Source organism: Fusarium solani (genome assembly GCF_023522795.1).
Source record: "Fusarium solani strain SB1 chromosome Unknown bctg00000012, whole genome shotgun sequence".
NCBI classification, from domain to species: domain Eukaryota; kingdom Fungi; phylum Ascomycota; class Sordariomycetes; order Hypocreales; family Nectriaceae; genus Fusarium; species Fusarium solani.
This window is the reverse complement of record NW_027072146.1, coordinates 2,725,162-2,740,331: the sequence shown is the minus strand read 5'-3', so window position 1 is coordinate 2,740,331 and position 15,170 is coordinate 2,725,162. Positions and strand designations below refer to the sequence as shown.

Sequence of the window (15,170 nt, the reverse complement as noted above, 5' to 3'; positions counted from 1 at the left end):
TTTTACAAATATACTCGTTCAGTTACCGTATTGCTAACCCTAACCCTAACCCTAACCCTAACCCTAACCCTAACCCTAACCCTAACCCTAACCCTAACCCTAACCCTAACCCTAACCCTAACCCTAACCCTAACCCTAACCCTAACCCTAACCCTAACCCTAACCCTAACCCTAACCCTAACCCTAACCCTAACCCTACTTCCCTCTTACTTAATATAATTCTTTATTATAACCCCTTTTAACTTAATTCTTTTACTTAACTCTCTTTTTCCCTCTTTAATTTTACTTATTTATTTTTTTTTTAACTCTTTAATCTCTACTTATATATATTTAAACCTTCATATTTCTTACTTTTTTAATTACTCTCTTTTCTTTTTATTTCTTATTTCTCTTCTAATCTTAACTTATTTTATTTAATTTTTTTTTCTTATTTTTTTTATTTTTTCTTCTTTTATATTTTTAAATTAACTTAACTATTAACCCTCATTATAATCTTAACCCCTCCTCTTAACCCTTTATTATAAATACTTAACCCTAACCCTTAACTTAATTACTCCCTCTAACCCTCACTATAAATACTTAACCCTAACCCTTAACTTAATTACTCCCTCTAACCCTTATTATAAACCCTTAACCCTAACCCTTACTATAAACCCTTAACCCTAACTCTTAACTTAATTACTCCTCCTAACCCTCACTATAAACCCTTAACCCTAACCCTTAACTTAATTACTCCTCCTAACCCTTACTATAAACACTTAACCCTAACCCTTAACTTTATTACTCCCCCTAACCCTCACTATAAATACTTAACCCTAACCCTTATTATAAACCCTTAACCCTAACCCTTACTATAAACCCTTAACCCTAACCCTTACTATAAATACTTAACCCTAACCCTTATTATAAACCCTTAATTCTAACCCTTATTATAAATACTTAACCCTAATCCTTAACTTAATTATTACTATTAATCTTAATAATAACGTAATTATACTTTAATATATTCTTCTCTCTTCTTTTTTACTTTAAACTTCATTAAACTCTTTTCTTTATTATCTCTCTTCCCTTACTAAATACCTACCTTAACCTTCTTTTTTCCTTTCCCCTACTCCTCTAAACTCTCTTCTTCTTATATTACCTAAACCCCTTACCTCTTTAATAACTCTACTCCTCTTTTTCCCTTCTCTACCCTCTCCTACCCTCTTCTTAACTTAACCTTACCTTCCCTTTATACTCTCCCCTCCCTTTAACCTCTATAACTACTCTTTTTACTTTCCTCTTAACTACCTTTTACCTAAATAATCCCTACTCTCTTACCTTAACCTACTTTTACTCCTCTTTCCCTTTTCCCTTCTTTCCCTAACTCTATATACCTTACTCTCCCTTCTTTTACTTCCTTCTTCCCCTTAACCTAATACTTATTAATTATCCTTTCTCTCCTCTTTCTTTCTTTTTCTTTTTTAACCCTTTTTTCTTTTCCCCTAAATACTTACCTACCTAACCCTTATTCTCTTTTTTCCTCTTACTCCTCTCACCTCTTCTTTCTTTACTACTTACCCCTTTACCTCACCCTTTTATAACTACTTATTCTACCCCTACTCCTACCCCTACCCCTGACCCTTACTCCTATACTCACACTCACCACCTACCCCTAATACTTTAACTCACTTCTAACCCTAACCTTTTAACTTACTTTACCTTCTTTTTATATTTACTTACTTTCTTAATTACTACTCTTTCTCCCCCCTTAACTCTAAAACTCTTTACTCTTTACTTCTTACTTATAAACTATTCTTACTATAAACCCCTTTAAATCCCTTTCTCTTTCTTATTCTCTTTAACTTATTATAACTTCTTAATAAACTCTTTTCTTTCCCTTCCCTTCTAACCTCTCTCTTCCTCTTCCTCTTCCTCTTCTCTACTTAAATACTCCCTTTAAATTTCTCCCCTTCTTTTCCCTAATATCTTTAAATTAACCTCCTCCCATACTACTTAAAACCTCTTATTTCCCCAATACCTTTACTAACCTTAATACTTAATAACTTTATTACTCCTTCTCCCTTCTTTCTCTATTAACCCCCTCTTTTAAATACTTTTTAATATTACTCTACCTTCCTCTATACCTTAACCCCTCCCTTGCCTCTTTTACTTCTCCCCTTTAACCTAAATAACTTACTTTCTCCCCTCTATTACCCCTTTAACCTTACCTTTTCTTTTTATAAATAACCCCCTTTAAACCCACTTAATAATACTTCTTTCTAAACCCTATTCCTAACCCTTAATTTCCCCTTAACTTTTAAAACTACTTTCTTTACCTAAAAACTCTTTCTTTATCTTCTTCTCTTAAACTTAACTATTACTAACTATAAAATAACCCTACTCTATTAACTACTCCTCTAAACTTACCTCTTTCCCCTTTAACCCCTATTAACCCTTTATTCTTTACTTTACTACCTAACTTTTCCTTCTCCTTATTAAACTTCTTTAATTCCTCCTTATAACTATTAACCCCCTTTTAACCCCTCTTATTACTCTCTTTTATATACTAATTACTTTTTACTTTTCTTACCTTACTTATAAAACTTACTCTAATTATACTTAATTATTACTTTTACTTATAAAACTAATCCCTTATTTTATTTTATCCCCTTACCCTATATATACTTTTTACCCTCTTTAACTCTTATTTATATTTTTATATCCCTAATATATTAAACTTAAATTAATTTACTTATATTTTATTTTATTTCTTTTTATTATATATATATATATTTTTTTTTAATTAATTAATAAAATAAAAACTAATTTTATTTAAAACTTACTTAATTTCTTATTTTCTTACTACTATAACCTTTATAATTAATTTTAACTTTTAACTTAACCTCTTACTTTATTACCCTTTTATATTTCTTACCTTAATACTTAACTTAATTATTTTACCCTTACCTTTTACCCTCTTTACCTACTCTTTTATACCTCCTTTCTATTAATTATAACTTTTTTACCTTTTTTATTATTTCCTTCTTTAATATTTATCTTTTTATATTTCTTTTTATTTTTTACTTTATTTCTTTTACTCTTTATTACTCTTACCTTTTATACCTACTTACTTATACCTTCTTTTTAAATATTATTTTTCTTATATTAATTATTACTTACCTCTATATTATTTATTAACCTCCTTTTATATTTTTTTCTCTTTTTATTCCTTTTAACTCTTTCCTTAACCTAACCCTTCTATAATATACTTACCCTCCTATTCTATCCTTATATTTTACTTAATAAATAAATAACTTCTCTTACCTTTTTTAATACCTTTTAACTTTATCCTTATAATCTTTTTTATTTTAATATTATTTATTCTCTTAAATATCTTAATAATTATACTTCTTTTCTTAACCTAATATAACTATAAAATACTTATAAACTACTTCGCCTTATTTATACTTCTTCTTACTTATTATTTCTCTTTTTATTTCTTTTACCTTATTTTATACTTTAATTTACTCTTACTTTAACTTTAACTTTATTTTCTTATCTTATAATCTTAAATAAAATACTAAAAAACTCTTAATTATATTACTTTGCCTATTTACTTTTTACTTTAACTCTATAAATAATACTTTTCTACCTTTTACTAACCTTTATATTACCCCCTCCTCTTATGCTTTTACTTCTATGCTTTTCTATACCTAACCCTACCTAAACTATCTACTAACTTTATTAAACTTATTATAATAAATACCTATATTTCTTTTTTACTCTCCTCTTCTTATACTCTTAAATTATAAAATAAACTATATTAATCTTAAACTCCTTATATTTATATCTTTTACTTTACTCCTTAATTATTCTTACTTTCTTTTTTCTTCCCTACTCTTAACCCTATATTAATAATTAACTATTAATAACTCGCTATAAAAAAACCCTACCCTACCTGCTTTCCTACCCTATACTTACTAACCTTTTTCTCCTTAATATAAACCCTTATCTTACTATCCTTCTAACACTCCTATTCTTTACTTACCTCTCTAACCCTTAACTAAACCTAATACTTAACTATATCTACCTTAATACTACCCTTACCTTCTGGATACCTAACTTACTACTTAACCCTTTCTTAATAACTCTATTTCTAACCCTCTTATATTCCCTCTTACCTTATTTAACCTTTCTTACTCCCCTTTTTATTTTTCTTTTTTTTTTCTTCTTTTTATACCTTTTTACCCTTTATTATTTCCTTATCCTTTATTAACTAAAACCCTTCTCCTTTTTCTACCCCCCTTCTCTTTACTAACCCTCTTATAACCCTATATAAACTACTTAAAACTCTATTTTACTAACCTTTACTATATATATATATATCCCTATACCTAAACTATTTGCTCCTTCCTCGCCCTACTTTAATACTCTCCTTTTATTTTACTTCTTACTCTAACTAAACCTTCCCCTATTCTCTCCCTACTATTTTCCCCCTGCTTTATTATATTAAACCTAACTTAAAATAATATTTAAACCTTATACCTACTCCCCTACTAACCTATAACTCTTAATACTCTAATTTTTTACTTACTATTTATTTACTTTATATTATCTATCTTAAACCCCTTACTACTCTATCCCCTTAACCCCTATCCTAACCTAACCTACTTCTTACTTACCTCTAAAAACTACTCTTTTCTTTAATCCTAAAAACATAACCCTGACCCTGACGCTTCTAACCCTAACCCTAACCCTTAAAAACACCGCTAACCCTAACCTTAACGCTTGCTCCTGCCCCTAACCCTGATCTCTGACCCCTATTCCTCCTTTATATGTCTTCCTATATAACCCACTCCACCACTTCTTATCCCCCGATCTACCTGATTACCCGCTAACCCTATCCTGCCATATTTCCCCGATTACTTCCATCTATCTGATTGCTTGATTACATTGCTTGATTATATTGCTTGATTACACCGCCTCTCCCTGATTACATGCTTAACCATGCACTATCTTAATGACTTGATTACCTTGTCTCTGTATGATGACTTGATTACCTCGCCTCTGTATGATGACTTGATTACCTCGTCTCTTTATAATGACTTGATTACCTTATATCTCCTTGATTACTTGATTACCTTGTATGTAACCCCGCTCTAAACCCTGCCTAACCCTCAACCCATGCGTCTACACACAATCGATCCACTATTATCGTGTCGCTACTGCTCTGCTAACGCCTTCCTTATATTACATCCATCCATCCTCAAAATTACAATGCTTACCCTCTATAACTCGCACCGTGTTTTCCGTCTAACCTATTGCACCTATGATCAACCCCTATCTTATATAACCATTAACCTCCACCTCACCTGCCAATATGTTTTTCTTCTACGCCTATACATATCTCTCTCTTTGCTCTACTCCCTTCACTCAACCCCGTTATATCTCTCAACCCATGCCTCGATTCGTTATACGCTGCTTCATTTTCCCTCTTAACCCTACCTACTCGCTCAATCACACCAATATCACAAATCTAATGCGACTACAACCCACTAAAACTCACCTTTATACCTCGACCCCTTACGCCTCATCGCACCGCGGCTCAACCCATAAACCTCTCCTTCTTAATCATTCCTTCCCCAACTTCACTGCCTTTCTCCGTGAACAATTGCCACACCCCCGACCTTTTCTTCGCACACGCATCTATTCCCTGCTCAACATCCTCGTCGTCATCATATCCTCCCTCCTTACATACATTGCAACACCTACTTCACTCGTCCAACTCTGCCTCAAAATCCGTCGCATCTTGCGCCTCCTTTATCACATCCAACGCTCGCCCCGTCTCTATCTGCCGGATCAACCTCCTGCTTCTCTCATAATTCGCCTCGATATCGCCACCCTCGCCCTCGCTATCTTCTCTTCGTCTTCACCTTCTCCATCGGCCCATGATATATCCCTCACCTATGCCTATGTCTTCATCTAATCCTCAACGCCCGCTCGCTATAAACATCGCAATGCTCTTCTTCGCCTACCTCGCACCTTGCTCGCCTTACCCTCTTCTCTTCCCTCTACTTTACTTCCCCTCCTCGCCTCCTTTCCCCTTGTTTATCTCCCCGCTTATTATTGCCTCACTTGCCTCATCTCTTTCTCTTTCTCTTACCTCATCTCCTCCTCAAATATCCCTTGGTCACATACATCGCATGCGTCATATATCTCTTAGTCGCATGCCTCTTTGGTTGCATCTCGTCTATAAATCCGCCTCCCCTCTCTTCTCAAACTCTCACCTCAATTCTTCCTTTCTCCCTCCACCACCGACCGAAACCATTGCCTACGCTCGGACTTTCGACATCTCGACCGCAACCCCTCGGCCGTCGCCCCTCCGTTTAAAACCACCTCACTCTCGAAACTCGGTATTTCACCTCTATCCCTTGCCTCGGCTCTCTATGGCCGTATCTGGACCTCACTCCCCCCTAACTATATTCATAAACTACTCCCCCTATCCTTCTCTTTAAACCCTTACCCTAATTTTATTCTTAAATCTATCTCTCTACTTATATTTATAATTATTCTTTTATTTTTATTTTTATTTTTATTTTTATTTTTATTTTTATTTTTATTTTTATTTTTATTTTTATTTTTATTTAATTTTTCTATTTTATTTATGTTTTATATAACTATTCCTTTATTATATTTATTAATTTATTTATTTAACCCCTTTTATATAAAACCTTTTTATTTTTTCTTTTATTGCCCTTACTATCTAATTATATATATTTCTTTTAAAAAACTCTCTTATTTATATTTCCTTATTTACCTCTTAGCTTCTTATCCCTCCTTCTCTTGCCACTGCCTCTCCAAACTCACTACTACTTGACATACCCTACTTGCTTGAATCCCGCCGCCTATGCCTCCACCCCATTCAATCAACTCCCCCAACCACTCGAATAATCTACCCATCTGCTCGCTATCTACCTCATCAATCACCTCACCTATCTTCCGCCCTACCTCCCTTAACCACCAGTCTATATCCCGCACCCACTGCACTGCCATGATCTCAAATAATACCCCCTTATACTGACATGTCTTGCCCCTTGCCCTCCTAAATAACCTCTCATCATCACCCGCCGCTTCCCACTGCTCGCATATATCTTGTGGTAACCCGCAGTTGAAACACGCCGAGTAATCCGCGAATCGCTTCAACTCCATCATCGCCTCCTCTGCCCGCGTTATGCTCGCCCTCACCTTCCGCCACTCCTCTGACCCCTTCCATCTACATGCCTCCATCTCATGATACACATCCTCTACACCCTCGCACCTGCATACACTGCAGCTTCCACTCCAATCTGCCAGCATGTTCTCGAACATGATGACCTCCCCTGCCTCCCGCATTGCCTTTGACCTCCTCTCCACCTCTCGCTGCTGCACCAACCGCTGACTCCTCTCATAATCCAGCGCTGCCTCTGCCTCTGCCTCTGCACTTGACCCCTCGTCAACGTCCGTGATCCCCATCATGTCGCGACGATCCGCGATCTCTCTTTCCACCTGCTCCGCCTCGCATATATCACACATCTCCTCCTCATCCACGCACCCAAACCTGTCAATATTGCCATCCATCTCCCGATCAAGCACTTCTCGTCGACAACACTTGCCCTCGACGAACTCGACCGCATCCCTATCCCACTCCCACTCGTCCTTCTTCCCCTGCCGCTGCTGTTCCCACCTCTTCTTCTCTGCCTCCTGCTCGAGCCACGCCCGCCGTATGACCACCACTGACTCGCTCCTCTGCCCGTCTCGCCCTCCTCGTCCACTCTCCTGCACAAAGTTCTCCAGCGTCCGCGGCATCCCCACGTGCACGACTAATCGCACCTTGCCATCGTCGATGCCCAACCCCAACGCATTCGTCGCCGTGATCCATCCCTCCTCACCCCCGCTGCTGCTCATCCACTCCTGCAACCGCCGAGCCTTCTCTGCCGAGTCACCGGCTCCGCGCCAGTACGCTATGCAACCCAGCCTCTCTGAAACCATTTGCACTCGCCGGATGGTTCCCCCGTACACAATCACCTTGCCCTCGCCGTGTGCCTCTGTCCACTGCCGGACAATCTCGCACGCACGCTCCACTGCCTCTTCGTCTTCACCATCATCCCCATCCCCTCCTTCCTCCTCGCCCTCCCGGTTAACCCTGACAACAACACTACTACCACCACCACCGCCGCCGCTGCTCTTTATCATCCTCCTGCGGCCGGTATTCATCGAGTTCCTCCTCGTCTCCTGCTCCTTGCCCTCCACGACGTCGACGCTATACCGTATGTTTCGCCGCGTTGTTCGCTCCCTGAATATGTGCACCCGATCCAGCGTGAACTCCATCGCTTTGAACAACGCACTCTCGTCCGTCGGCTTCAACGTTGCCGTCAAGCATATCACGGGCACGCCAAAGTCACGGAGCGTCTGGCCTAGTCGCTTTATCTTTGGCCGGAACTTCTTGCTGCACCGCAACACCGTGTGACACTCGTCCACGACGACCCGGTCAAGCTTGTGCTGCCCGTGCATTCGCTCCACAAACGTCCGGAACCCCTTGGTGACGGCCGACTCGGGCGTGATAAACACCAACGCCGCCGCTCGCTGGACGACACCGCGGCTCTTCCACACGTACGCGTCGATGCCCGACCTCATACACCTCGACACCATGTCATCCTGCAGCGACACCAGCGGCGACACCACCACCGTCACCCCATCCGGCGTGCAGTACGCCGGGAGCATGAACGTCAAGCTCTTGCCACCCCCCGTCGGCGTCACCTGCACGATGGGCCAGTAACCACGGGTGACGGCGTGGATCACCGCCTCCTGTAACCCCCTGAACTCGGCCCCCGGTCCCATCATCTGCTTGAGCTGCCCCCGCATGTCGGCCCGGTGCAGCCGGTCGAAGCGCCTCCGCCGCATGCCGTCCCGCTCGTCGTCGATGGCGTATCGGCCCCGCTTATCCCCGATGCCCAACTCCGTCCGGTCCTCCGCCCCGAAGCCGAAGAACCGGTGCCACTGCATGCTGATCATCCGGAACCCCTCCCGCCGCTTCATCGTCCCCAGATCTCCCTGCCCGTACAACCTCGCGTATGCCAACCCGGCGATGTGTGACCCGTGCCCGGCCTGCATATCATACATGCTGTCGGCAAAGCCACTGCCCTCATCGTTGTTGTCGTCAAACCATTCGTCCCCGTCCGGCTTGAACGCCTTGTTGAAGTACCGGTTGCTGATGCCGATCGCGATGTGCCGCCAGCCACTGATGTTGAGCTCTTGGCCGGAGAACTGTGAGCTGTAGCGCTGTATCACCCGTCGGGCACGGTCGTTCCCCCACTTGCGCTCGCTGAACCAGTCCATGAATGCGGCCTCCTCCTCCATCATCATCTCGTTCTCGCTCTCCTCCTCCTCCACCGTTAACCCCCCGGGCTCTCGGTTCACCCTCTTCACATTCCACACCCGCTTCTTATCCTTCCGCCCGTCTTCACTGACCACTTGGTCGGCCCACAAGAACGCACTCCGCCGGCGCTGCTGCTTCACCCTGCCCTGCACCGCCTGCCACCACGGCAGCACCAGCCACATATACCACACCAGCAGCTCTCCGACCTCGCGTGGCAAGTACCGGTGGATGACCTTGACGGTGCCCGACCTGCGGTAGCCCTTGTGGTACATGGTCACGAAGCACACCATCCCCTCGTGGATGAATATGTTCCTGACGCCGCCGTTGGCCGTGTTCCACATCCGGATCCCCATGAGCTCGGTTGACCGTGCCGGCTGGCCCCCGAGCATATGCATCAGCATCAGCAACTGCCCCCGGAACTGCTCGACCAGCCGTCCATACTCGCGCACTGCAGCTTCTCGGTATACGCTCTGGCCGGCTTCCGACATGGTCGTCCACGCCTCCCGGGCGGCCGGCGAACCCTTGATCTGGTCCTTGACCCAACCCTCCCCTCGCCTGACCCAATCCGCGTTATCCTCGTTGCTCAAGAATGAATGATCTAGCATGGTCTCGCCGTGCCGGTCCTCTATCCTCGACCATGGTATGCGCGGCAGTGACCGGGGTAAACCTTCACCCTCCTCTTCAGCCATCACATCATACTCTCCTCCTCCTCCCATCACCTCATGCTCCCCCCTTCACCTGCCGTCACCTGCCTCAGCTCTCTCGTCCTTGCCCTGCCCTGCATCTTCCTCTGGCACCCCACCTTGCCCACGACCAGCTGGGCCAATGTCTGCCGCGTGTGCAACAGCAAATTGTGCAGCATGTCCGATATCTCATACATCCTGAACTTGATGCTGCCGTGGATGATCTGATCACCCCTCCAGTCGATCGTCTCTCTGCCCGGAGTCGTGAAGTGGATGTGCATGCCGTATGCGCGCGTGTTCAAGATCCAATTCATCGGTGTCGGGTCAGCGGCTACCCCCTCTGGAGTCCGGATCATGAACTGCAACATCTTGTGCCGCACGATCCTGAACAGTCCCTCGGCCTCCTCCCTCGCCTGGCGGGCAGTCATGTACTGCCGCAGCTGTGTCACCTGCGCCTCCCGCTCCAGCATGGATTGGTACAGCACCAGATACCTGGCCACCTTGATGACGGCCGAGTATATCGGCGTGTACTTCCCCACCGGCACCCAGCCACGACCCTCTCGGTCTATCCCCATGACGGCCAACGCACTAATAATAATATTCTCGTAGTGGTTGCCGGTCTTGAACGGATGATCGAGAAACTGCACAACCAAATCGAGACAGCCACGCTGCAGCTGGGCATCGCTGTACTGTCCCGTGGGCTGAACCCCGTGCCTAGTGGCGTACGTCACGGCTCGGCTGAACTCCTTCCACAGCTCCTCCTGCCGGATGGTCATGCGGTATGGTGGCCTCTTTCGCTCGACGGATGGCGTCTCGCTGGACCTGCGACTGTGGTTACTGCTGCCGCCGTCGCTCTCTCCGTCACTGAACGGACCACGCTGCTGCTGCTGCTGCTGCTGCTGCTGCTGCTGCTGCTGCTGCTGCTGCTGCTGCTCCTCGTCGCCTTCCTCCTCGTCGCCGGCAACACTCCAACCCGGGCCCTCTAGCCGCCGCCAGATGATCATCAACGTCATCCACCACGCCTTGTAACGCTGCCACGCGTCTGGCTCCATCAGCCCCTGGAACGGGTCGTTCGTCGTGATGGAACCTTCCTTGCGCTGGACCTCAAACAACTCGGCCGTGCCGGGATGACAACGACTCGCAGCGGCGTACGCACTGTCCAGCACGCGTTCGAAAACCTCCCACATCTTCTGCAGCACGGGCTCGTCGGGTCGGATCGGCTGCATGACCTCGAGCATATGGTCGGGGTTGATGCCTTCGAGATGGTGGGCCCAACCGCATCGCATTATCCAGCTGTTGGCCTCCCACTTGTCGTGTATGCCCTGGATGTCCTCTCTGGCCTCTGTGGTGAATGCCTGCGTATCTTCGTGGTACATTCGATCTATGTCGGCGGCCGGGTTCTCATCGTGACCTTGACTGTCATGATGGTCTTCGTGCCCCCCTCGTCGACCCGGCCAACTTCGAACCATCGGTTGCCGTACCCCCAATGACAAATCCGTTGGCACTGAACCCCAACCCTCCATGGCACGGGATCCTGCTCTCGCCGAGTACCCCGCCGCGTGCTGCCGGTCCTCTTTGGGCCATTGGTTAAACCATGCTGCTCCCGATAATGCTTCCTTATCTGAACTGTATCTCGGACGACGTATGGGCAATGTTGGCAACCTAAGCCGTCGTTCTTTGGCGGCTTGATATATACAATCGGGCCGGTCGTGGGCGGCGGCAGAGCCCAACAGCGTAACTCGGCCTGATCCTTGGCAACACCGTCCATCGTCATGATGGCTGCATTGATCCTCTTCCGGTCCTTGCGATCAATCTGCGAATGCTTGGACTTCAGATGGTTCATAACCTCGCTGGCGATGATGCCAATGCTGCAACTCTTACAGATGACGAACGGGTACTCGTCCAAGTAGATAAATGGCCGGATGCTGGGCATAGAGCTGCCTAAGTTGCCTTGCTGGTTCGTCATGGTGTCTTATAGCTGGCTCCTAAGTAAATGATTGCCGTGTTGATATGTTATAAACTGTAGATATAATGTTTTATGGGGTAAGAATAAAATGGAAGCTGGTCTTATTTTTTATTTGGGTTTATATATTTGTGGCGTTTATGAAACTCGACTTGAAGTTGCTTTTGCTGGTTGCTATAGAACCATGCTTACTACCTATACTAAGCCTACTAATCACCTATTAAATATAGCATATAGTTATATATTAATAAAGCTTCTTTATAGTAAACTTGACTATATTTCTGCCTTATGCTTTCTAGTATATTACCCCTTGGTCGCATATCGCTCGGTTATATATCTCTTGATCGCGTATCTCTTGATTGCATCTCTCTTGATGGCATATTTTTTGTTCGCATGACTCTTTGTTCACATGTCGCCTATAAAAACTTCTCTTATCTCTCACCTCTTGCCTTCTTCTTCTTCCCTCCCTCATCGTCATACTCACATCGACCAGCCCGGCTTAATACTAGCAACCTCAACCATAATCCATTTCACCCGTCTCCATAGTCACCCCTTTCGATCCAACATCAACTCTCTTGCAACGGGTAATAACCTCTTGTCTACTATGCGGCAATTAGCGCTAACTTCTGCTCAAGTCGTCTGTCGAAATGCCTGCCCTTGTACCTATCGGCCCTCTCGCCGTGGCCGCCACCTTTGACCACGGCACTCTCACTCTGCGCTTCGGCCTCGGCTTTCCGGGCTTCTATGCCATCGTCTACATCAGCATCGGCTTCCCCCTGCGGCCCGGCCTTTCAACGTCGCCTTTCTTCTTCACCCTGCAAACTGGATGCAACTGCGCTGGATCTGGCATTATAGCTACTACTTGACAACGAAATTCAACGCTGCTGTTACCCTCCTGCTGCACGCGTGCCACGTTTGACTTTATCACTAAATTGCCTCTTGCCTGCGCATAGCTTCTGCTATCTGCTATGTAGTCTCTCTCTCCTACTATTAGTATTTTACTGACAAGCTGGGCGACTTGCCTCTGTGATGTGCTGCTGCGCACAGACCACGTAATTCACCCAATAATATTACATGCTGCCCTCTGATTCTCCCCTCTCTTTCAACCACATCAAAAACTCCAGCATAACTTAAATCACTTACTGCTTAAGCAATTTAAGATATAATACCTTATAATCATATATATAGTATTGCATATAAGTTATCTTTAGATCCCTCTCTTTTTTATATTTTTTTCTCTTATAGTTTTCAAGAGTTCACCCCCCTCTATTTATCATGAGTTCGCCCCCCTGTCTTCAATAGCGCATTTTCCCCCAGTATGGTGATTTTCATAAGTTCGCCCCGAACTCGCGTTGATGTATAGTTAGGGATAAACCGGTCGTACTGGGTTTATGTTGGCAGTAGAGAATATTGCGTTATCTTAGACTGGATGTAAGTCACGTCTAGTAATATGCTTAAAGGTATTAAGTATAACTAAGTTATATTAATAGCTAAGGTAGCTACTATATAAGAGAGTATAATAAGTATGTTTTATATACTTAGGGATTTTGCTATAATTACTTATTCCAAGAGGTTAATTAAAGTAATCGTATAAGTAATCATAGGTGATCACGAAGTGATCACCGTGATTATTTAGCTCCTAGGGGTAATCGCGCCTTAATTAGTAGGTAATAGTGGATCCCCTATTAGTCACATAACAAGTATTTTATTAGGTCGTAACACAATATCTCCCCTCCGTTAGGTCTTATCCTCAAGGCCTATAAAGTCAGTCGCCTAACTTTTCTTAGTTTATCAAAACTTCCTTCCTTAAATATTCCGGCGATGCTAATAATATGCTAAAAGTAAAATCTCAATCAGCCGCGCGCCATCATCGTCTTTTTAAACTAATCGAGGAAATGGGTTTTAAAGTTATGCCTTATTCGAATTATGCCCAGAAGCATCTGCGATGCAAGATGCTTGAGGGCATGTCTCGTTGTTTAGAGTGCATCCGTCGAGGTCGCGCTTATGACGGCTCAGGGGTATCAGTTTCCGCGGGTGAGCGTGATTTTAGCTTAGTATTTTCTTCTCTCCTGCTAATCCGTCTAATAGCGTCCCGCCTTATAGCCGAGAAACGCTATCTTAAGCTTAAGGAAGAAAAGGCCGAGGAGGAATTAATTGCCTTATAGTAGTAGGTAAATAAGTGGCTTTCTCGCCTAATGCATTTGCGTCGCCAAAAGAAATAGATTTATAAGCGGGGCGTGGCGATAGTGCGTCGGGGTTTAAACTCGTTGGATGAGTTAGACGAGGCCGAAAGGGTAGAATCAGAGGCTATAGTGGCTGCGCAGCTTATTAGTGCCGTGGATACTATTAACTAGAATGCCGTCTTTATTCTTTCTTTTGATATTATTAGTAGAAGTCCTTCAGGAGGCATTATGCACTAGTGAGGTATTCTAGTGGTTCCTATGTGTTCTCTAAGTCTAGATAGTTCTTCTATTTAATGAAATATATTATTTTGCCGTTAATCTTATCTATATCAAGGATACTTTCTATAATATATTCTTCTAGTCTATTAACTTCTGTCTCGGGCTCGTTGCTAGTTTTGACTTAAATGGTGTTTTCTACTAATTCGAGTAATAAAATATAGAAGATTAGGTAGAGCTTAACCTTAGGTAGTAAGTCTAGTTCGTAGTTATATTTTAAGATTTTCTACTTAATTTTATAGGGTCTAATATATTTATAGTCAAGTTTTTTATTTTAGCGTTTTATTTTAATATTTTTTATCGCGAGGTAAACCATATCTCCCTCTAAGAAGATCAATCCCTTAATTCTTTTCTTATTAGCATAGCTCATTATCTTATTTCTAATAAACTTAAGTTCTATTCTTATTTCTTTATATAGATTCTTTAGCTAATCACTAGTAAGAATTACTTTGGGGTTAATAATAATATCCCGTATTTATTAGTACGCATCTAATATAAATCCGAAATTAGCGTAAGCTAGTATAATCTTTATGCTTTCATTTATGGCTATATTATAGGCTAGCTATGCGGCTAGTAGCTTTTCAACCTAGTTGGTTTATTTATAGTTAATATAGCATTAGAGGTATTATTCCAGTATTTAATTTATGCGTTTAGTTTAACCGTCTATC

At 43.2% G+C, this 15,170-nt stretch overlaps 2 protein-coding genes across 2 annotated transcripts; one reads left to right on the top strand and one right to left on the bottom strand.

Annotated features, from left to right (window-relative positions):
* Positions 1–7,102: 7,102 nt before the first annotated feature.
* Positions 7,103–12,046, bottom strand: MRS44_016932 (uncharacterized protein; the record flags this gene model as incomplete). The annotated part of the gene is made up of 4 exons (XM_065618243.1): positions 7,103–7,255; positions 7,309–10,129; positions 10,276–11,496; positions 11,562–12,046. 4 exons carry the CDS (start codon positions 12,044–12,046, stop codon positions 7,103–7,105), a joined length of 4,680 nt encoding a protein of 1,559 aa, XP_065474315.1.
* A 644-nt stretch (positions 12,047–12,690) lies between these two features.
* MRS44_016931 (uncharacterized protein) lies at positions 12,691–12,909 on the top strand (the record flags this gene model as incomplete). The annotated part of the gene is made up of 1 exon (XM_065618242.1): positions 12,691–12,909. The coding sequence occupies one exon, from the start codon at positions 12,691–12,693 to the stop codon at positions 12,907–12,909; it is 219 nt and encodes a 72-aa protein (XP_065474314.1).
* Positions 12,910–15,170: the final 2,261 nt, after the last annotated feature.